The sequence below is a fragment of the Seriola dumerili genome, unplaced genomic scaffold (genome assembly GCF_002260705.1).
Source record: "Seriola dumerili isolate Sdu_G_001 unplaced genomic scaffold, Sdu_1.0 BDQW01000449.1, whole genome shotgun sequence".
In the NCBI taxonomy this organism is placed as follows: Eukaryota; Metazoa; Chordata; class Actinopteri; order Carangiformes; family Carangidae; genus Seriola; species Seriola dumerili.
The window spans coordinates 2,539,019-2,563,851 of NW_019174704.1; the positions used below are offsets into that span (position 1 = coordinate 2,539,019).

The 24,833-nt window shown below is 40.5% G+C and overlaps 1 protein-coding gene across 1 annotated transcript in view; it reads left to right on the forward strand.

Annotated features, from left to right (window-relative positions):
- LOC111234522 (E3 ubiquitin-protein ligase Jade-2-like) overlaps positions 1 to 24,833 on the forward strand; it is a 119,544-nt gene that overhangs the window by 58,936 nt on the left and 35,775 nt on the right. Inside the window, exons 4-7 of the mRNA XM_022762668.1 lie at positions 5,999 to 6,153; positions 9,995 to 10,206; positions 14,097 to 14,264; positions 18,332 to 18,448. Coding sequence (XP_022618389.1) covers positions 5,999 to 6,153; positions 9,995 to 10,206; positions 14,097 to 14,264; positions 18,332 to 18,448 — 652 coding nt within the window. The remainder of the gene's footprint in view (positions 1 to 5,998; positions 6,154 to 9,994; positions 10,207 to 14,096; positions 14,265 to 18,331; positions 18,449 to 24,833) is intronic.

Here is a 24,833-nt window from a genome sequence, read left to right on the forward strand (position 1 = left end):
TTTGTTAGGAGAATTGAAAAGAAAAGAGGAGAATTCTTTTAAGTCTTGACTAAAAATGAACTAAACTCGACTCTTACTTTTGTCAGAATCAAATTACTCAGAAACTGGAGGAAAAAGCATCCTTCCTTATTTTCCCTACATCTCTTACTACCCCCTTCTTCATCTTTTCTCCCTGTATTTCTATTTTCTCCTTCTCTCCATTGATTATTATCATTCCTTCTTTCCTTCCGTAGTCTTTACTGTCTTTTATGCCTCATTGATGAATCGCATTTGAATTGGGGTGATGAAGTGTCTCATTTAAAACAAACTATGGGTGTAGTTAGTAGATGATGGTAAACAATGCCTTAACTCATTAAATTCATGGTCTTGTCTTTGTGGCTCAGCCCAATATTATGTCACCAAAAATGAAATAACTTGACTTTCTTTCAACTATAAAACGCTTTAAGTCACCCTGAACTTGCACGTGCTGCAATGTTAATTAAATCTCAAATTATTAACAAATCTGTCTTTGCGTGTTTTGAGGGGGTGAAAGTTGTTGCACAAAATCGTCGATATTGCCAGCTGAAATGACAGCTGTTGCTGGCAAATTTAATCATCTGTAGCTAATTAAGAGTATTTCTGTGAGGTGGTTAAAAAAAAATGAAACTCCTGTTAGGGTTGTGTGCTCTCAGACAGGCAGATGGCAAATAGCACGGTAGTTGTGGAGTGTAAATGAGGGATAAGTGGCAGATTGTGAACATTAGTCGGGATCTTTCAAACTTTCAAGCGTATTGTATCGTAGTCCCCTCGCTCATATTCTTTCTTTTAGATCTTTTTTTTTTCATTTCTTCCATCCTATGTTCCATTCTTTTCTCCTTCCCTGCCTTAATCCCTCATCCCTTTTTTTTTTCCAACTCATTTGTATTTCTTTCTTTCTCTGTCTCTCTATCTGTCTTCCATTCCCTCCTCCCTCCCATTCTTTCCGTTTAGCCTCATATATGTTTCCAGCGCTATTTAGAAGGACTTCCTGCTCTTCATGAGTGATCTGTCAGGAGTTGATGTCTGTTTAAACTAGACGTGTCCTGTGTGGGTAGAGAGTCAGACTGAGAGCTGAGCTCAGCCGCTGTCGCTCTGCCCACACTGGAAATGTCTTATGTAAACACCATCCACTTCATCCTTTACTTGAGGTGAGATTATTATTGACGTTTTATGAAAAGGAGGAAAGTGTGATTTACACAGTGGTGAGAAACATATGGGAGCGAGGAGAGAGAAGAAGACTTGAGTTTTTCATACCCACTTTGTCTCTCTTCTTGTCTCCCAGACTAATTTTTTTTTTTCCACCACAGTCCTGGAACCGTCCTGGAGTGAATGTAAACAGTCCCAAAAGCAGACAGACAGATGCTGGCTGCTGTGGTCCCATTTCTGCTCCTGATAACTCATATTAGTGTCTGTATCTCCTAATATTCAGGGAGTGAATAAAGAAACATTGATTAGCTGAGTTATAGTACACCTTTAATTCTTGCTCAAAATTGAGAAAATTAAAATTACTAGAAGGTACAACGCTAAATTGTGGGTGATCGTGTTATATGTGCCTCTTTCATCTCGCAGAGGACGTTTGCATAAAATAAGAGCACGTTTAGCCTGCTGTGTCTGTGTACTTTGGAAGTTAAAGGTTCTGGACATATGGACAGATGTTTGCTCTCAGAAAAAGTATTTGCATCAGTTATTTTGACCCAGGTATCTCTTTCACTGTGTATTTCACTTTCACACACACACACACACACAACCAGATAAATCACTTGTCCTCCCCGCCCGAGCTCATATAACATCCTATTCAGGAGCGTTACGCCACAAGATATACTTTACAGTTCTCACTCCTCTGCTCCCCAGAGGCACATCCAGTGGAGTAAACCCAAGACACTTGTGCTCAGGGCCTCAGAGCTGGAGGAGGAATTGAGTCAAGGGAGAGGGGGGGGGTGTTTGGTTTTTGCTGTTTTAAGAATCAGAGCCCCACAGTATGTAGTTCCTCCTCATAAATATTTCACGGGACGCACCAGTAAGATCAAAGCAAACTCGGTTGTCGTATTGTTATGATTCTTAGGAGGGAACATCTAAATATTCCCCCTCTGCTCCTCTTCTCATTAGGACTCCTCAAATGTAAACAGAAGTGAATTTGAAGGTTTCTTCGTGATTATTTTAATCTAAAAATATTCTTTCTGTATCCTGGTAATGCGTTTAAAAAGGGGGAAAAAAATATTTTTAAATACTCAGAAATCTGTCTACAATGAACTCTTCTAACTGTCTGCTTTTCTGATTGAATATTATTGTTTTTAGTCCCTATATTCTAATATTTCTTAGGTCAGACATTGATAAATTGATCGTGATCAGCTGGTTAACGGACGGTAAAAATACCAGGGACAAATAAATTCATCAATGTAAATCCAGAGCAATTACACAATCCAGTTCAGCAGTATTATACAATTGTACCGTTGTCATGAGCGGTTTTGTGAAATTTGGACAGTGGAAGTGAGAAGTTAAATGATTACACGCAACGTCCCAAACAGAATCACCCTAATTTATTTCAGTTTATACATTTAGAGCTTTTTGGCTCATATGAATCTCTATGGATCGGCTGTAACCCCATAAAAAGACAAAACGCCTCTTTTACAGCTACACATAGAGCTGTAATTGTCTTCAGTATTGACAGATGACTCTGCACTTTATCTCTGCCTTTGTTGTCATGATAAAGCCTGGATAATGGGAGACCATTTGCACATGGTTTTGTTTACCCACATTATGTAAGATCTGTGTGTGTGTGTGTGTGTGTGTGTGTGTGTGTGCGCGTGCGCGTGTGTGTGTGTGTGTTTGTTTGTCGGATACATGATACTTACCATACTGGGAAGAACACATTGTACTCTGACCCCCACTGACTCGCGTCCTTTTAGATGGGATGACTAGACATTATTATGAGGCGATTCTTTTCTTTCATATCTCACTTCATGTTTTGTCTATTTTACCTCTGTCAACCAAGCCAGAGGCTCAACTCAGAGCCTCGCACTAGTGATTGAGAGATGATACCTAGAAATCTGACCGGCAGGGCCGAAAGAAGCACGACATTTACATAACATGATCTTACGATTTCTCTTTCAAAACTCTGAATTCCTCCTCTATTGGACCGATGTCAGTGAGACAGAGAAAGGGTCTTATTTCACAAACTGACGCAGGTAGCAGCTGAATGACTTCAGAAGTGTACGCAGGTTTTCAGTTTTGGTCCAGGTATCATTCTCTCAGTGTCAAAATGTTGGCTGGTCCCCTGTTTTCTTTTCATGATCTTGTTTTTGTCCTCATTTTCTTATCTCCTTTTTTTTTTTATTACATCCTCGCGTTGCTGAAGCAAATCAGCACTGCCAGTCACAGCTACAAGGCAAACAAACGCCAATAGAGTTATAAAACTAAATGTAATAAAGTCCATATGAGAAAAAACAACGCTAAGAATATCATAAGATCCAACGGCCCTGTGCTGATTACATCTCAGTATATCATGCTACTGACTGGATATCACATTATGGACTCTGTAATCAGTTTTTGTCTGGTTATGCTCTATATTTTTCTTACTATCAACAAATTCTAAGAAAAGAGCAAAACCAGCAATGAATTGATTTTACTAACAAGTACTGTATCCAAAGCCTGATATAGTCCCTCTGCGCTATAGAGCCCCATTATTGTCCAAAAACTATTAAAAACGCAGCAATCGGCCACACTATTCCTCTATTACCATGAACATGTCCACTGTAGATTATATCATTTTTCCTGCTGCTGTTTTACTGACCAGAGCAGCAGATATGTATTAATCTGTAGGTTGACTAGTCCCCAACAAATGCACCATTTACTCTTGCTCGAATACGTTTCCCAAAAACTACAGTGCCCAGTCGAGCTGCAGCAATTAGTTGATTAATAGAATAGCTCATCAACAGAAAATGAATTGTCAACTGTTTTGATAATCGAAGAATTATTTAATAATAACATTTGCCCTCTCCACCTTCTCTTCTTGTGAAGATTCATACTTTTCTCTGTCATGTGTGATAGAAAATTGAAAGTCGTTGGGTTTTGGACTGTTGGTCAGGATTGGATTGGATTGACACTGATTTGTTGACACTTTAGAATATCACCAGCCTATATCCTTTCATTCTGCAATAACACCACCCACTAATGTAATTAGACACTGAAGCTGCTTTTAACATTACATAACAGAAACAACCAGCCCAGTGTCTCCAGTATGAAACCTATTCTCCCTGTGTGTGTGTGTGTGTGTGTGTGTGTGTGTGTGTGTGTGTGTGTGTGTGTGTGTGTGTTTGTGTTTGTGTGTCTTGTGTGTCTTGTATGTCTTTGTCTCCTTTCTCCCCTGCCAGTTGACTGACCAGGCCTGTTTGTCCAGTATCAGATATCAGACTGATACCAGGCCAAAACAGTTTCAGTTTTCTGCCTTTTTGTCCTCACAGACAGACTGTAGAATATTAGGTTTATTAATGTAAATATGCTTTGTTGATCTGTAAATGGAAGGATCCCGGTTCTTTGGGACATCTGCACATCTGCAAGAAAGCCACAGACAGCACTGTGCAGAGATTTGCATGCTGGTGCACAACCGTGTGAGAAGAAGGTAGAGGAAGTGAAAGTGGAATGGGTGGGAGACAGGAAGAGACGAGAGATGAAGTAGAAGTGATGGGACAATGTGGGGAGAAAATAAAACGGAAAGAGAGTTGACTAATTTGATTATTATTTTTTATTTGCTATTAACTTTTTCTTATTTATTTTATTTCTTATTATCAACAATGAGCTAATGGACACATGAATTTCGCTTAGGGGGATAAATAAAGTATCTATCTATCAAATTGTTGCAACTGTTATGATGACGGCAGTAGTGATGATGATAATGGGGAGGATAATGATAATGATGAAGAGGAGGATGATGATGTAACAGTGCTGCTAGATGTGAGAGCGACAGCAGTGACGGAGGACGGCGATAATAACTGAGCGGTGTGATAATGAGGCGCTGGAGACGGGAACTAAACGGAGAGCTGAAGGTTGTTTTTGTTTTTGTTGTTGTGATCACTGACGCACTTCACCTTTTCACACAAAGGTCACGGCTATGCCAGGCAAGTGTGTGAGTAATAGGGGAGTGTGTGTGTGTTAGCCACTATGCCAAGCTATTTTTGAGAGGTTGTGTGTGTGTGTGTGATCTGTACAGTGTGTTAATGCAGTGTCTCCCTGTGTTTATTGTGTTCCTGCTTTATTTTGTCTACACGTGTCTATTAGCTCTCAGAGTGTCCAGACTTTTTACACAGGCCGGGGTGCGTGCGTGTGTGTATGTGTGTATGTGTGTACGAATGTGTGTATGAGCGTGTTTCGGTCTTTATTGGTTCCCAGTGGGTCGAGCACAGTTCCTGACCCCATTTCCTGCTGTTGTTGACAGAGAGACATTCAGGCCCGAGGCTCCAGAGACCAGACACTGCCTGGAGGAGCTTCCTGTCACTGCTGCCTACAACCACTCGATTTGTCATCGTTTCGACAGCTTTTGTTTTTTTTTCTCCTCTTTTTTTTTTTTTTCTTCTTTTTTTTTTTTTTTTTTTTTTGTCTGATTCAGTCTTTCTGGACCATGAGGTCAAGACCCGACTGTAAGGGGAGAGCCCCAGACATTAGAAGGGCTTCCCAGTGATTCCTTGTTGCCATGAGCAGGGCAAGAATTTGTTGTTTGTCACACAAGCATGCACCGCTTTGAAAAATGAAGACAGAATGACTGTTAAGTTGTTAAAGATCGCAACTGCAATAACATACTGGAGGTTGAGCTGTATCGGGTCGAGTGTTGACAGCACACTGATAAATTACTACAACACACAGTTGCTAGGTACCACAGCACTTCAGTTTGGACCCAAACATGAAGCAATTTTTCAAGGCTGTTGCTGTTGTTGTGTTTCCAGACCACATGATGAACCTTCTGCATTTATCGTTGTGTTTGATGCAGGTTGCTGCCGGAGTCCTCAGGTGGCCTGAGCAACAACAGGCAGGAGAGGGAGGGTGACACCCAGCCTCCTCCCACCCAGCTCTACAGTTGCTATGACCTGGATGATCTGGATGTCGCCTGGCTGGAGCTGGTTAACCAAGAGTTCAGACAGATGGGTGAGTGCAAATTCACTTACCGAAGAAAACATTTCAACTGGTAACAGAAAGAAATCTCGAAACCTTTGAAAATGTAGGGGCCAAAATAAAGTTGTGTGCTTAAAAGACACATCCATACCTCACACTTGTGCTGTGTGAAATTCATATCCCTGGGTAGGGCTGTAACTAAATCATGTTTTCATTTTTTTTTTTTTATTAGTCCATCTGTTCTTTAGACTATAAAATGTAAGAAAACAAGTCAAAAAAGCCCAAAGTCAAATGAAATCTGCTCCATATGTTTTTGTTTCCCAGTGACATTGAATGATATTGAATTTACATTTGTATAAATTAGAAAACAAGCAGCAAAATCTTACATTTTAGAGACCAGTAGTGATGGAACCATGGACGATTAAGAGACAACATGTTCTCTCTTATAAAAACTTTGCAAAAACCACTTGATTTGACCACTGATTTTTGCATCTTGACAGAACAAACTAACATCAACAGCCAAAGTGGTTGTTTGATTTTTGCTTTTTAAGGACCTCAGTTTTGAAAAAATGAAGTTATTAAACAAAAAAAAGTTTGTTCAAGTTATATAAACTGACCTCATTTATCATGATTCAGTTTATACCCAAGGCTCCCAGGGGACCAAGAGTAACGCGGGGCGAGTTTCAGCTAATTGCGAATGAGTTTTATTTTACAAATGGTCATTTTCTTTTAGCTTCATGACTGTTGGTTTTCTGCCCGTTTTCAATCCCCGAATTGTCTCTTAAGTCACACATAAAAAAAACTCCTTAATTGTTTGAAGTTTTGTTTGTGAACCCTGCAGACAGTCTGAATATTCTGTAATGTAGCTGCGCGTCCTCTTCCCCTTTCTTTCCTTTTCTTTGCTCTTGTTATTTTATCCTCTCCTCATTTATCATCACCTGCTTTCTCTGTCTCCTCTGTTCCTCTTCTTCTCCAGTTTCCTGTCACTTTCTCTCTCCTCTGCTTTGCTGCGTCCTCCATTTTGCCATGGTGACAACTGCCGACCCTGAACATCTCTCCCATCTCCACCATTTTATTCAATATCTGATCAGCTCCTTTCAGATAAAGCGTAGTAATTGTGTTTATAAATCCCCGCTGGGGTTTCAGGCCTTATTTCTGGGACACATTTTCCTTAAATCACACACACGCGCACACACACACGCACGCACTCACACACACACATACACACACACACACACACTAGCTCTTCCTGGAGGAGAAGCGGGTTGTTTCTCATAACCTTCAGTACTAGACCAAACAAACATACGGTTGACTGGTTCTGCTGGGCGAAGCTGTAGGAATCTGGACTCATGATGGGATGATTCAGCTTTTTCTATCTCAGTCCTCTAGATACTGTATACATGTATAGAAGTGCGTGTGTGTGTATTCAAAGTGTGTACTTGGACACTGATTGTTCATACTATTCTACACTTGGGTTTAGAGGTGGCGTTTAAATTGATTTTCAGATTATTCAGCTTGGAGGAAACCTGTTTTCTTGCAGAAAACTAGGACATTACAGTGGCACAAAATGCTGAAGAACATACAGTCTTCTCAGTAATAATAGAGAAATTGCTTGTATTCAAGATCCTGCCTGATGTCAATGTAATGCATTCATTAAATTCAGTTCAATAAAATCAGAAAAGTACAGAAAGGTACACAATGCATGGGCGTCGTGCAGTGTGTGTGTGTGTGTGTGTGTGTGTGTGTGTGTGTGTGGGCGCGTGTGGGCGCGTGTGGGCGCGTGTGGGCGCATGCGTGCACGTTGGATGCTGTATTACCTTGAGACAAACAGATAAGTTCAGTCATGCGCACAGATACATTGACAATGTTCGAGGTGTTTCTGCATGTGCAAACAGCTGTCACATGTACAAACAGAAACGTACACGGGAGATAAACATACAGTAAAGGCGCGGGAAGTACACAGAGTACACAGTGCAGACACAACTCACACTCGCACGTCATGTGTGAATAATGTTGTTTCTTCCCTCCCTCCTGTGTGTGTTCAGTTCATGATGTAAATGTCACAGCAGGTTAATATCTAACTCTACTTCGCTTTCCTCTGGTGTTTGAAAAGCAGCTTCTAAATCTGAAACAACCACCGTCACATAGTTCCTTGCTTTTAGTTCTTCATTCATGCCAACATTTGGTAGATTGAAGACTAACGCGCGCAGCGGCAGCGGCAGGTGTTGAATTTCATATTAAAGCCGAAGTGTTTCCAACATAATGCGAAAGAATAGCAGAATGTTTTGGTTGGATTTGTGTGAGCCTTAAGTTCCACGTCTTTACTGTGTGAGAAACTGTAGCTCCGGTTACACCGTCACCGTGTTGGCAGTGAGATGATTCAGAATCAGTAAATGAATTTGAGAGTGTGGCATAAATGACAGACAGAGAAACAAGATGCTCAGCTCCCACTTTAAAAAAAAAAAAGAAAGAAAAAAAAACTCCCAAGTGAGCGCTGAATCCTTCAAATAAATCAATAAATAATCTTCAGTGACAGAATCCAGGACAGCAGAAGTTTCTTTATTGCTGCTTCACATGGAGGATTCCGGCGAAGCGATGAGCGACAGTGTGGCAGCAAAGAATGTAAATACTGAATTTAGAAATGATCACCTTAGCCTTAATGGTTTTTATCAGAGGTTGTGGTGGAGCAAATGATTGACTCGACTCTACTCTGATCTGATTTGTGTGGGCACGGTCTTCATTTACAGCTAGCATTCAGGAATTGTGGCATATTACGGTCTCTATCTAAAATGCCTTTTTTTTCTGTTTTTGAACAGTTATTCAAATAATCATTTATTTCAGAAAAATATACTTTTTTTTTCACACTAGATTTAATGCCTTACTGTTACCCATTTTGTATAATCACTGTAATCTCATTGCATGTAATGAGATAATAATATGCCACATCTGTTTGCCACCGTCCTGGAAACCAGACTGTTTATTTTCCTGGTGCTTCAAATCCTTTATTTTTTTATGAGTATGAAAGCTTGCATTTGCCAGTTAAATCAGTTTTCATCAACTATTAACCAGCCTTAGAGCAAGGCATCACTTTGAGATGCAAATGGGGCAGGAATAATAATGCTAATGCCGACACACATTGGCATGATGTACTGAGCGGCAAATTTCATCGTTCTTGGCTGTGATGGCAAATGGACTTGTAGTGATACAGAACATGTAGCCCTTCTCTGCTTTTGCCCGGTTTTCACAAAGAGTCAGCTGCAACTCAACTTACTCCCACATCCCTGCAGCTCATTTTCAGCACATTTCATGGCTCAACAAAAACAGAAAGTGACCTTGTGAGGTGTAAACGCAAAGGGAAGCTTTGTGCATAACCAATTTAAGTATGAGACAAAGTGTTTTGACCAAAAATAACTTGAATTTAGTAAATTGGTTCACTCATTTTCAGTTTCCTGTGAGCAGCTTCCTATTACTGTTATCCTTGTTGATAACAAGACCTAAAAGAAACCTGAGTGTTGACGCTGTAACTTCACTCTTAGTTTTAATTGCTTTGTTCGGGCTCAGTACTTTCTCAAATATTCCTCCATCCTCCCAGCAGTCATGTCTAAAGCTCTGCTTTTCACCACTTTTTAAATGTTTTGAACAATGGGAGTGCAATAAGACACTTTGCTTCTCTCTTATAGAAAAACAAAATGTGCTGGTGTAAGACAAAGAAGATAACGTGCTTCACACAAGCAATGATGCACTCCTCAAATCAGCCCTCCCTCCCCTTCCTTCATCCCAGTCTTCCCGGCCTCTCCAGAGTTGGTTTCAGTCTTCTACTTCAGAGAATAAACAAAAACTAATCAAGTTTTACTCTCCATCTTCTCCCCGCCAGCCTTACCGGAGCTGGATGAGCTGACGATGGAGTGTGTTCTGGTTGAGCTGGAGAGTGTGTGTGAGGAGAAGATGCAGCAGGCGATCGAGACGGAGGAAGGCCTGGGCATCGAGTACGATGAGGACGTGGTGTGCGACGTCTGCCGCTCGCCAGAGGGAGAGGACGGCAACGAGATGGTCTTCTGCGACAAGTGCAACGTCTGTGTTCATCAGGTCAGGAATTAAGGGATTTATTTGTTCATATCTCTGTTTAAGCATAAGTGTGTTTGCATGCTCGTGTACGTTTGTGTGTTGATCATCCTTTCGGCTTATTCTTAACCTTTTTTTTTTTTTTTTTTTTTTTTTAATCCATCCTCATTCGCCAGCGGAGTGAAAATACACATGCATTAGCAATTTCACAAATAGTGCCTGTGACAAGAGGAGGCCTGAGGAGCACTGCTGTGTTTGTTACACAGTGACACACTGTTAATTATTCCGTCCATCCCGTTGGCGCTAACGCACCTTCAGTGTGATCATACAACTGCAGACGAGATCTCACGTTGGTCTGTCATGGAAAATTTCCCCTCACACTGTGGAAAAACAAAATCCTGTTCAGTGCCTGTCAAACCAGGAACTGCCTGTTGTTGAAAGTCTCGCCTAAGTTATTGACAAACAGGTGTTTGTTAGATTTGTCTTCATTCACTCTATATGAATATGAATGAAATTGAAGAGGAATTATTTAGATCACTAAATCAAAGATTACAAACAGGATCAACACAGCACTAAAACTTATTATTTTCCATCTCATGCATGCATTCTTAAAGTAAAATTTTGCTGTGTAACCCTTTAGTCTATCAATTGCTGACTTTATTGAAACCCTCTGGAGTGTGTCTATCGATTGGTGAATACACTGAACATGTTTAATGTATTGTGACTTAACTGTATGTATATTATCATATAGAGACAAGCTGAGAAAACCTATAGAAAGTGCTGATGTGCGGTTTTAAACTGTGAATTATTCATATTTTCAATGAGTTACAGGCACACACAGGCTTTCAATGAAAGAGGCACAACCTGTGAACTGATCTATAGTAATGTATTGAGTGACTATCACTTTAGACTTTTAAGCACCTGGTCTTTCCTGGCTGCTTTTTTTGACTCTACACTATCTGAGTGTGTGCTGAAAAGAAGCCCATGCATATATGGTGAGGACACCTTTAAAAACGTAATAAAAATAAAATCAAAGCTGAATGCACAGAAAGTCAACAAAAATGAACCAGCAGTGAGACAGAACAGGTCAAGTACTTCTAGAGATTTCATTGTAAACAAACGTTTTTCTTTTCCTCTGAAAGTTTTCTCACCAAAGTGTGTTGTCTGTATTTACAGGGGCTATAAATTATGTTGGATGCACTTGCTACTTCACAAAACATTTACGCTTATTTCAGTCTTTGTGATCTTTATCTCCTCGACTTCCTCGTTCTTCTTTGTTTGTTCTTCTTTGTTTGTTCAAGTTTTGAAACCTACATGATTTAAATCAGATCGCAGTCTTCTTCTCCTCTTTTACTGGTGCGTTACTACCTTCCATGACGCATCAGTGCAACCACCTTTATTGGTCCCTTCAGCTGGCAGAAGTGTGTATCACGTCACCTCTTGCTGCTGCTGCTGCTGGCATTTGCTTGCATCTCTTCGTCTCACATTGCAGTACAACATCACTCTGTAGCAGCACTAGTGGTCTAAACCACAGGGTTCCTTCAGTTTTTGTTAGGTAAAAAGGGATACCTGCCAAAAAATGGAGGTGTCATGGAAACGAAATGTAAGAAGCAGTGAAAGAACCTGTTGCTCTCAGGGAGCACTAAGTCATATCATTGCTTTTATAGATTAAACACGCACGGCGCTGTCTCTTGCTTCCCTACTAAGGCAGTCTCCCTAACCTTCAGCAGGTAAAACACAGGCCTTGCTTACTGATGTTCTGTGTTTGATCAATAAAATCCTTTGATCAATAAAGTGCTTTAATTACATTTAATGAAGACAGAGTCTTTGATGTCTGATTTGGTGCTACTGTCACTCTGACACCAATCTGTCAGTGTGAAGATTGTTTTGGTTTTTCCTTCTACCTTTACTTAGTTTTATCTCCTTATAACGGACCGTGCATTCTGGCTTCCCAGCTTTACACCAGTCAACTGTGACATGTCATGTGCGGTATCCTGCTCTCTGGGAAAGAGGGTCAGTTATACCGAGGCCTGTTATGAATGTAGCAGCGGTGGTTCCTGAAATCGCTCAGGGGATTTTCAGGGGAATTTCATTTGGGCCTCAATTAAAGAGTTGCTCATTTGACTTGACTCATTAGAAATTAGATAGTGATAGATCCGATGGAGAAGTAGTGGTAGTAATGACAGAGAAAGAGGTATTTGGAATGACTTACTTGCCACAGTAGAGGTACTTTCAGACAGTTTAGGAGTAAATCATTCTCGGTTTCTGACCATGAGGGACTGGATCTTATCAAATACTTTCATGGCACCCCTGTGTGTTGGCAGAAGGAGGAACGGGTTGAGCACTGATGTTAGGATAATCTTCAGTGTTTTTAAAACAACACTAAGTGGAGTTTTGATGATGTCTTGTTCACACAAGATTTTCTGTGTGTGTGTGTTTTTGTGTGTGTTTTTGTGTGTCTGTGTCTGTGTCTTATTGGGTCAGCAGTGAGCACAACTTTTTAAAGAGCTGTTAGCAAATAGGGAACAAGGAAGAATGTTTTTGCATGTGTCACTTTGAAATTTGTGAATTCACTGTTTTTATAGGACAGAAGAAATAAGCAGCAGACTGTAATTACTTTTTTTTTTAAATTTTCGTCTCAGAAGCAGCCACCACTGAAAATAAAATAAATGAAAAGTAATGGGATTCTGACATAAAAACAGGATGATGGGCTGGCCTTGTGGCGTAGCTGGTTAAAATTCTGCCTGGGTTCAAATCCAGCCCGTTTGAATTATTCTCACTCTCCTTCAGTTTGTCTCCTCTCATACTACTTTATAGAAGTAGTTCAAAAAAGAAATTAAACAAAACAAATGGCAATGTCATCTATTTTACAATGTGACAAAATATATAAAAAGTTATTTTAATTTTTAAAACAGCAGGCGTATGATAAGCTCACTCTTTTGCACGTTTTAGTAGACTTTGTGCATGTAGTTGGCAGGAAATTTTGTGTATATTGCTAGAAAATTGTTAGCATACTATGCATTTTATATTTATTTTACTTTGCTCCAGGCAGCTCAAAACTTGCTTCGGAAAGCAAGACTTGCTAAAAGCTACACAGTAGCCAGCAGGGGTGTTTGGTTTATGCGGTCATGGAAACATTCTTGCCCCCAAAACCTGAGAGTTGGCAACCAAACGGTGTTTGATGACCAATAAATGACCACATTCATGTTGTTCTTTTCATAGTGTTCATGTTTATTTAATGTGCCTCTTCTGGATTTAATTTCCTGATGGCGTGGCTTGTGAATGCACGGCACAGAAGCTGACTATCAAATCATCTCAGATGCCGGAGTTTCATTGCAGTCATTTTGCAATGATAACATACCTTTTTATCAAAGAAAAATTCAAGTAAAATAATACAGGACACTACGGTAAATATTGACTGTTGTGGATTTAAAGTACATTTCCAAAATGCTGCAAGTTTATTTTCAAAGTGAACTGAAATAAATGGAAAGCACTGGTTCCCTGAAAGATTGGAACATGGTCAGCAATACTTTAAATGAAGTGTAATTAGTAACTTGGCAAAACTGCATTTTTTGGTCTTTTTATATTGTATTGTATTAGTGTTATAACAACTTTCCATCCTCTCATTGGGCAAACTATGTTAAAGGAATAATTGGACATTCAGTACAGTGGTATGAAGCAACAGCTAGCAGCTGTTTAGCTTAGCATAAAGACTTGAATCAGGGGGAAATAACCTTTAAAGTGCAGTCATTAGTATTATTTGATAATCCGTACCTTCAGACAGAACCAGGCTTTCCCAAAATATCAAATGAAGTCAAATTTAACAAGTTATAAAGGGTCTCTCTTTATTTGTCTTTCTTCAGATCATCACCTCTCCTGACTGTTCTTTCTCTCTCTCTTTTTCCCTGCTGCAGGCATGTTATGGCATCCTGAAGGTACCCCAGGGGAACTGGCTGTGTCGGACCTGCGCTCTGGGCGTCCAGCCCAAATGTCTGCTCTGCCCCAAGAGAGGGGGGGCCCTCAAGCCCACCCGCAGTGGAACCAAATGGGTCCACGTCAGCTGTGCCTTATGGATCCCTGAGGTGAGACCCGTTGGAAGACACGGAGATGGTCTGATGTAGATTATATTTTTACGATCAGTCAGGAAGCAACAGTAACAGCGTTTGTTCTTCATCCTAGAATTTCTATTCGTGCTCACTCTAGCGCTTGAGGTAGTCACTTTCTACCAGACTTGATGCTTCCAATGAAAGCAAGGCCCGTAGGCACATCAGTATCTCAAAGTGTCATCATTTAGCTGTGGGTGCACCTGCGTGTTTGTATTTATGATCCCAGTCACACAAGGCACTCGGGAATCAAGACGTCTTGTCGCTGCACTTAATGCCACTGTTGATGGAGAAATCGGTATCCCTGCCTCCTCCTCTACCTGTGAGTGTTGAACATTGGTGCTAGAGTGGCTCTAGAGAGTGAGCGGCTGTTGTTTACTTTTGCATGAGTGCATACAGCTGTAGTCATTGTTAGAATTAGTGGAAGAATCAATCCTATATCTGATCAGTGGTCAGTAGAGCCAGCAAAATGCATAAACATGAAGTGGCAAAAAGGTTTGGGGTATTGTGTGTTGACTTCTTCACTTGTGTCTAAAGTTCACTTTGGCTTTTCTCATCCTGCCCTCAAACAAAGACCGCATCCATTTCTGAAAATGGGCAGTGGATTTCTTTCCCACCATTTTCGAAAAACCTGCTGTAACCCAGCCCTCATGTTTCTCTAAAGACTCCACACACTGAACCTTTTCTTAGATCTTTTATCCGGCTAAAGAAAGAAAGACAATCTCTCCCATTAGGGATGTAGAACAAAGACGGTAGTAGTGCAGTTCACTGTAATGGAAGATTCGACAGTGAGTGCGGCCTTGTCAATGGGTGATTACTTCGCTCGGCAAACATTCTGTAAGCATGTCAACATGAGTACAAATAAACTGTGTTGTGCTTTGTTTACGTGATGGATTCATCCACTGTTCCTTCGAGGATTGGTAGGAAACATTTGAACTGTCTGAGTTAAATGGTCGACAGTATATGAAAAACATGGCATTCTGTTTCTACTTATGTAGCGATATGATTTCATGATCAATATGTAATTGCCACATTGAATGTTTGAGTATTACCATGGTATATAAAGAAAGGCACTGCTGAGAGGATAGGCGGTTTCTGTGGGATTATATTTTGGAGTTCTGGCATTTTAAATGTAACTTTGTGGCAGAAAAGCAGCTTCAAACGATGGGTTTGTATTTTTTTTTCAGGTCTATCTTCAACTCTTAATTGTAAATCTTTCTGCGAAGGTTTGGCTTCACAGCCAATATGGAGAGTAGGGGGCGATTACAACCCATAATTCTTCCAGTGTACATACTGTATTTCATGTGAGTGTACTTGAATAAATCTGAAACAACTGGGTTTTCAGGAAAGGTGGCCTTGATTTCCGTAGACACTTTCACCTGTCAGTTTTGTTTTTTTCCACCAGGCTTTTCTTGTTTATAGTAAATGCTTAAAATACTTCATGTAGCTTCTTCAGTCGAGACCTCACTTTTAACAGCTGTAGATAATGTCAATTCATTCACCGGGAAACTGTTTTTCAAGCGTGCTCCCCAAGCAGCTGCTCATTTTGACTTGATTTGTCTTGATGATACCTTTTTGGAAATAACTCTCCTCTGAAAGCTCCAAACGGTCACAAAGCAGCCGCTCATTTCAGAGGTTCAGGGACGGATGTTGCTTTACGCCTTGCACACCTTTAAATCGTTAAAGACAGCCAGTCATGTGTCTTCAGCCTATTCAGCAACGCTCTCCACCAGCAGATTTCTCAGTAATGGAGTGGCTTTTGGCACCTCAAACCTTTTACTTCTAATTGCCTTCTGTCACCCTTGATTGGGCTAATTGTTTTCGTTGTGCCGTTCGCTTTTGTTTTCTCTTCCTACCATGAAGGGAAAAAAAAAAGAAAAGAAAAGATAATTTGCATGTCTGTGCTGTGTGCGCATTTGTGTGCGTGTCCTTATATAAACTCCGTTATGTGTGTTTGCCAGAGCTGAAAGGTGTCAATAGTAGATGAGTACACAAATAAACACACACAAACGCAACGCACACATCACGACATCAGCTAGTAGGATTTTAGAAGTGGAAATTTCCAGAAAAGATACGGTGTGTGTGTGTGTGTGTGTGTGTGTGTGTGTGTGTGTGTGTGTGTGTGTGTGTGTGTGTGTATGTGGGTGCACGCGCGTGCGCGTGTGCGTGCGTGTCATTCATAGAGCGCCGGATTGGATGCGTGTGTTTTGTGTTTTTGAACACACCACCCAGCCGTCAAACGATACAGCCCCCCTGCAGTGCTGTGTGTGTAGCTTCCTTCTGCCCTCTGCCTTCAACCCCTAGAGAGAGGTCTCTTTTTAAACGGCTTTTTATAACACACACACACATTCAAAGACTCGTAGTCCCTCTTTTTAAAATGCCTTTTCGTTTAACACTGTGATTTCCTCCCCTTTCCAGTGAAGTGATTTCAGATTTAGTAATTTGGGGCTGAAAAATGCTGGTGAATGAGCATGTTAAAAGCAGGTGGTAACACACACAGATGGACACACACTCCTTCTACACAGAAAGCTGCAGTGTTGATTTTTCAGTATTGACAAACTACAAGAAGGTGGTGGTGGGGATTGTGAAAAAAAATGCAGCATCTGTGAGTGTAAGTGTGAGTGTGCGTGCATGTGTGTGCTTCCCCATATGTGCTTTATGTGTGGGCATCATGGTTGAGAACAATTTAATCAATTAACCACCGCATCAAAAACCGGAAATCCTTTTGCCATCAGTCGGTTTGTACGTCAGCTGTTAAAAAGTAGCGATCATCGACGGTGACGGCTGCGGCGTCGTTGTCTGAATTGTACTTTCTATTGACGTGTTCAATGGAGTGAAAATTGACCCCTACTCGTATTCAGTGGGCTGTACAAAAGGCATCAATAATAACAGAAAGTGTGCTTGTTCTGTGGATGAGAAGATGACAGGAGGAAAAGAAAATCAGATAGAAAAAAGACAAGTGAACGAAGAGAGGGAGGGGCGTGACCTACAGAAATCAGACGTCAGCTTGTTAATTCAAGTGTGAAGGACAAGGAAGAGAGGGCCTTGCCGCAAATATGAGGATAAGTGAATGTGAAAGAGGTGGAATGGTTTTTTGGAAAGAAACAGGCAGTGAAGGAAGGAAGGAAGAAATGGCACTTTGGTGATGAGTGCTCTCCACTCTATTCTGCATGGCTGCTTGGCACAGGTCAATGACTTTTTGGTTGGATTTGGTGCTGCCAGGTTCGGAGCCAAAGTCGTTGTGAATGGACCGCTCAGAGAGAGTGAGTCACACTGGGCTTTACAATGATGTTTTTCCAAGGACCACATGTGTCCCTGCTCTGGCTCCAAGGACAGACACGCTAATCCAGAATCTTGGCTTTGACACTGGAAGAGACACAAGTAATTATCATCCAAGCTACAATAAGTTGATTATTATCTTTCACTGGAAGGTTTGGTGGAAAGTTTGATCTTTTTGTCAATTTAAAAAACTGAAATTCATCCATAGACGCAGTGCTACATAAAAATATAATCTGAAAAAAAAAAAAAAACTGTGCTGCTCACCATCTCAACTACCAGTTTTAATTTTAGGAGTTTTGTCCACAAAATGTTAGAAGTGACCACTGCAGAGCCCGAGGAGACATCTTCAAATTGCTTGTGTTGTTAGACCAACAATGTAAAAACCCCAAAATATTACATTTCCACTGATATGAAACATAGAAAAGCAGCAAATCTCCACATTTTAGAAGCTGGAACCAGAAAACATTTGACAATATTTTGTAATTAATTTTTAGTAGTCACTCAAGTAACTGATTGATCCATTAATTGTTCAGCACCAAAAAGAGTTACTGCGATTTCTGATTGACTTCTGCAAATAAAAACAGTGCACACATAGTGTTTAAGTGGAATTTCACAGATAATTTTAAAAAGAATGACAAGATGTTGGTTGAATCTCCACACAATGTTGATTGTTAATCACAAATTGTGGTTTTTCTATCAGATATGTGTGTGTATATATATATATATACACTGTATATATATGTGTCATTGCTTTGTGTTCCCTGTAGGTGAGTATAGGCTGTCCAGAGAAGATGGAGCCCATTACCAAGGTGTCCCACATCCCCGCTAGCCGCTGGGCTCTGTCCTGCAGCCTGTGCCGAGAACACACAGGAACCTGCATACAGGTACGTCACATGCACACACACACACGCACACACACACACACACACACACACACACACACCCCTGCATCTGCGCAGCCTCACAAAATGTTATCAAGTGACCCCAGTGTCCTAAAATTAAGAAAAACATGAGACTTTTTTCGAACTTCATAACAAGCTCTGTCATGAAGTAAGTTTTTGTTTTCAAGTTTTACTTCTTTAAACATGCCCAAAACTTCACCTGAACACTAATCAAACACAGTCAGGTGCCAGCTCTTATCCACCAGCTTAACAGCAATCTCCAGCTAGGTTAAAGGTAAGATCTTCACCTGTGTTTGTTAGCTCATCATTTTAACAGATTGAAAGGAATTGTCCAAATTGGGATATGGTCAGAAATTTCTTCTGTGGATGAGATTATCTCATGATTCAGTGCTCTGCTTTTCTGGATTCAAGGAAAATTTCAACAAAGTAAATTAAGCACACTGTTGTCAAGATTACAGCTGTGTAAGTGCTTGAGTTTTACTCTGACAGCTGCCGTCCGCTGTCAAGACAGATGCACAGTTCAATCCTTTCCCCCTCTTCTTTCTTTTTCTTCCTCTTCATCTTCTTACTTTTCCAGTCTTCGTGCCATCTGTTTACATACTTTACATCATCTGGACGTGGCGTTGGAATAAAAACAAGTTTCGTTTAACTTTTGGAGTGGCATCAAAGTTCACACCCACTTATAATTACAAGCATTCTGAAATAAAGCTTTACAGGAACATCCACAGAAAAGGCAATACATACAGTATATATAGTAGCAACTCAGCACACACACACACACACACACACACACACAAAATGTCATCATAATTCGCAGCCTCCTGCTGGGTGCGGGTGGATCTTTTTTAACTTGGCACTACTTTAACATGCTGCTGAGTATGCAAACAAAACCCCTGCTGACATACTGACGCTAACCCACTTTACAGCTATTAGCCTGAACACCATTCAGAGTTCAAAGTGCCCTCAAGGTGAACTGGATTCTAAATCCCTACATTGTGTGTACGTGCAGAACATATACATGTGTTCTTGATGTATACGTGCAAGTGTTTTCCACGTGCTAGTTTGTATAGCGTTGAGGGTGTTCTGCCCTCACAGGATTGATGCTGTAAAATTAACAGCGAGTCCTTGAGCCAGAATCGCCCACAGGGACCGAGTCTCTCTCTCTCTCTCTCTCTCTCTCTCTCTCTCTCACTCCTCTGTCCATAGCTGGAGGCAGGCAGCTGTACAAACACACTCACTGCTCAACTGCCACCTCACACAGGAGGTAGAGATGCAGCGCTACAGCTCACCCACTCGCAGCAGGGGTCCTGTGTAGGCCTTAATGTAGGGAAGAGCATGAAATAACCAAAAACAGTTTTCTGTTTTGAAAATAAGTGTGGTCACAGAAGAGTCAGAGAGAAAATAAAAAGTATATATCCAGTCTTGATTTTCAACCTGTTTTTATAATTTGGTTGTGGGCTGTCATGAAGGAATCCAAAAGTTTTGCAGTGCTATATTTTAATAGATAGCTGTATTTTGTAGATTAGATATAAATATGGTGTATTGTCCAAGTCACTCTTACATATCTGTAGCAGACAATTTACAACATGTGCTTCTGCTAAAATGTGTGTGCTTTTAATGTACAGTAGGCTAGACATTTCAGACCGTTCTTCCTTTCTAAACCTGTTTTAATAATTGAAGCCGAGTCGCTCCTTCAAGCCTTCGGTTATTTCATCTCTTGGTAACTTGGGAACAAACCTTCGTTCTTCTAATGACACCTCGTCGTGTTCGTTTTCATGTGCTGACAGTTCCTCCCATAATGACAGTTGTATTTAATGATCCACTGTATTCATTGGCAAGTTCTCCAAGTGTAATGAGAGTCTTAATTAGTGCTTTATTAAAGGAAGGTGCACTGAAAAGGTCAGGCAGTCAAGCCTGTGCTGTATTTGTTAAAGCTTGGAGAGAGTCAGCCTGTGAACAACAGTCTTCAGTAATAGGGTGACACGATCAGCTAATTAAGAAAGTACTCCTGCTTCACGGTTAGTTTGTCTTTAACACAGAATTCAGAGGAATGTGGCAGCCCTTTGCATTTAAACACCCCCAGTTTTGCCATAGCTACAGCCGCAAAACATGTACCAAACAAAACTATAGCTGAAACAAGTCAGCAAAAGACATTTTGAAAATGAGCTCTATCTGATTATAACTCAAGTCAACCATGTAATAAGCAGTGGCCTGTGGGTGCATCAGTTATGAGTTTACATACTTATGCTGTGCAGCCAAACAAGACGAGGTCAAAACCTAGTATACGGCTGGACCGTATAGTATTTGCATTCTGCCTAGTGTCAGCCGGTTTCAGCCTTTTATCTGCTTGCTTCTCTCCTCCTATCTGTGCTCACATATACTGTATTTTGATACAGCTAAATAAAGCTATTCTCATTTACATGTTCTCCATTTCTGTTGTCAGAACACGGCACAAATATGATATAGTGACTTAAACGCAGCCTATTAAGACTACATGTCGACCAGCAGTCCTGATTTTATAACCGCGATGTCACATAAGTTAAGAAAGTTGTGCCTGCAGAGGGGAAGCACTGGCAACTGTCTTCTATGGAAAGTAGCTAAAGTTTGTCCAGAAAGTTGCTGGATTTTTCACGAGATGCAAACCTAGCGTTTAGCCTAGCGACAAAGGCACTAAGTTAGCAACACCGCTTGTTCTTGCTAAATCATTGGGAAAGAGCAACGGCCAATGAGGAAACTCCAACACTCAGCCGCCCACTGGTGTAACCTTATCACCTAGTCATGTGGCATTCGGTTGACCAATGGTGTAACTTCATCACTTGGTCAGCCAATCAGTGACATTCGTGTTTATAGGTCTTGCCCCACTAGCCAAAGAGTAGAGGAGATCCCAGTTTTCAAAGATACCAAATATGCAAGGCTGGATTTAGCAGAAAGTCATATAAACTGATGCACAGGACATATAGAACTTTTACATTGAGAATGGTGCAGCCATAAAAACATGGATGGCTGCACTTGGTTTCGAATACTTTATTAAGTGTAAACATCATATACTGTAGCTTCAATGTAGAGCTGCAACAAGATGATGATATGTTTCTAATACGTCCATACAGAGTGATATAAGATGATATTAACAGCTCTAAAGACCCTTAGGGAAATAAAAGGGGAAAACTTGATGTAAAGGAGTCAGTCCTTTAAATTACAGACTTCTCCTTACCACTATAAGTTAGACATGAAAGGCTAAGATTCAGACGAATCAGTGTCAAAGAAAAATAAATTTTCGCACAAAAATAGAGATACTCCATGTAGATTCCTGGTGGGCATGAGAATCAAATGTTTTTAAAATGAATAAATAAAATATAGCAGCCAAAATCATCAATATTCCTCAGCTGTCAGCCTCTCTCTCCATCCAAGGATCAATGCACCACATTTTCAGGAAAACCATGTGATGGATATTGGCGCTGATATACCTCAGCCGGGCTGTCAAGTCATAAAATCTGTGATTTCATCAGGTTTTCTTCTTGACAAGTTAGAAATGAAAAGGTAGGCCCTTATTTCGATGACGAATGTCTCGCATTAAAGCGTGTCAGTGTCAGTTCATGCTGTTGCCGCTGTCCTCATGAGTCCGTGTCCAGTAGCCGCCTCTTAATTATCTTGAATTGCTGAACGTAGGTTTGTGATTTATTTATTCTGGTTGTAGGTGATGTTTATGTTTTGACACAAAATAAAGCTGTTTGGATGGAGGCGCTGTTGTGCCTGACATACTAGATGTTCAAAGAGGGCTCAAAGCTCAAGGTATAGCTGGGTTGAAAAGCTAATAGGAATGACTGAATGAATGAATAGGAATATCAAGTCAACAAGGGTTTGTGACCTTTTCAGGAACATGTCAAACTTCTTTCTAAAAACAACCCTTGTGAAAGCACTAAAACAACTCCTCTGGAGGTCTCTTTAAGTAAATTTTAAGTACAAAGAAGTATGTTAAATAGAGTCTATTCTATCTTAGGTTTTTTTAGTAGACAAAAAGTTTAAATTTAAATTTTGAGCAGTTTAATATAGGTCCACATCTTCCTCATGGAGCAGAAGAGAATATGATCAAAATATAACATGATTTTTTTTTTTTTTTTCCTCAGTGACCTCATGCAAAGGGTTGAAGATTACTACAAAGTCAAACGAAGCCCCAGAAGTACTCACAGTCAGCGTGGGCACTGATAAAACTCAAACAAATAAGTAAAAATGATTAGTGAATCTCTGCCAGAAGAGAGCAGGTGCAGTTGAAAAGGCCATATGAGTATTTATTGCGATGACTCACTTCATACCAAACAACGTATCGAGCCGGCTCCATGCTGTGTCCAACCTTTTGCCTTCTGACACCAAATAAGTTAGAGCAGCTGCAGTGGGCTCAATCTGACATTTGTGGAAGCTGGTAATAAAAATGGGTCTGAATTGTAGTGCTTTGACTGTAAGTCCCAGTTTTTAACGACATGATGGTGTATCTCTATTGGTGTGTCACACAGACCAGATATATGATTATTGGATCATGCCTTCTGTTCCCCAAACACTGATTACTTAGTGATTTAGTGGATTGAGAACAGTTTTTCCTCAATGAAATGCATTTTAAAACTCAGTTGTTGACAACATCTAAAGGCTAGATTTCAAAGTGAGATAGGTGAGACATCTAGTTTCATTTATAAAAAACAAAAAATAAACAAATGACACAAATTTGGATCCAGTCATCCAAATTACAAAACAAGAAGACATTTTCTCACTTAAAGCCATTTTTGTGGTTTCCGCATTTAGCTTGCCGTAAGAGCCCGTGAAGTTCAGTGTGCAAGAGCGCAAGGGTCTGTGTGGATGACTGTCAGATGACGACCTGCAGCCGAAAATTTGAGACCATGCCAACTGTCCGCACTACGAGCGCAGACTGTGCAAGAGCTAGAAAAAATAAACTGTTGGCTCGTGTGATTCAGACAAATACAACGAAGGAACTTCTCTTCTTGCTGTAAGAGCTCCAACATCTTGTTTTCTAATGCACCTGTGAGGAATGTGTCCACATGTTCATACCCTGATACCCTGATAGTATGTATAGAAGTGAATGTGCGTCCACTGTTTGCGTACAAGTTTGCAGCTGTCCTCGTCCCAATCATGGATTCACTTCCAGTGGTATCTGGCTGTTAGGTGTTGAGATGCATAGAATTTTGTTTGTAAAGCTCAAAGCATTGATAAAAACATTAAAAAAAGATTCAACAGCAATATCTTTTTTTTTTTTTTTTAGGAACCGTGTCCCCATTACCTCTGAAATCTATAGCAGGGATCTCTAACCTTTCTTTATACCGTGGGCCATTTTTATGTCTGAGTTTTGTGAAGATTTGGGTCGGTGGGGGGAGGGGGAGTGCACATCAGTGCTCGCACCAGAAAACAACAAGACAGGAGGTCTCCTGTTAGTCTGTTTGTGGTTTCACATGGGTTCATATGTTTGTTCACCAATCATGTAAGTTGTGGTTTAGATGTGATGTCTGTATTTATCCTTCCAACACGCAAATAAGCCTCAATACCAAGTCAAAACAGTGAAAGCAAGACGGGCAGAGAAGATGAAGGGTGAGTGTGTGGGGTTCGTTGAAATTAAACAAAACATAGATTGAAACTTTGGTTCCTTACCAAGTAAAATAAAATAAAATAAAATAAAGCTAGACCTCTCAGCAGCGCTCAAGTTGCTGCCTCACACCGATTTCATGTGCTGCAGAGAGCTGAAAGGTGGTAATGATGGACCGGTTTACCTCGCACTGATGACCTACTTTAGCTCCAAATCAGTGTATTGTTTTTGGGGGCGTAACAGGGAGTAATGAGGAAAAATGTACCACAGACTAGCCTGAGTTCAAGGTAATTTCCACAAAAATAGGTTATAATAACCTTTAAAATTTATATAAATATTATTCCATTGTTTCACAACATCATATAAACCACATTGGGACATTTATCCAAGGCTCGGTACCAGTCAAACACGTTGACTGTTTCTTTAGTAGGAAGTAGTTCCAATTAAAAGTTTTCACAGCAAGATAACATGTGAATGAGGATAATAGCTGGATAAGCTTGACTGCCTTGCTTTTTTTTTTTATTATTTTTGTGTTAAATATGCTTTAAAGCCTTGGTTTTCCTGTGTGAGGTTTGTCTCTTACAAGCTCTGCTGTTACTTTTAGAAATTAAACTTTTGAAATAGCAATCAGACAGTTGAGCCGAGAAAGAGAGAGAGGCAGAGAGTGAAGAGGGGGAGGGCTGGCTGTGAAAAAGTCAGACAGACATTGTCAGTCAGGTTTTTGTCACAGTGAAGAGAGTCACCGTGAACCCTCCTGCTGAATTCTAAACTGCCTCTGAAAAA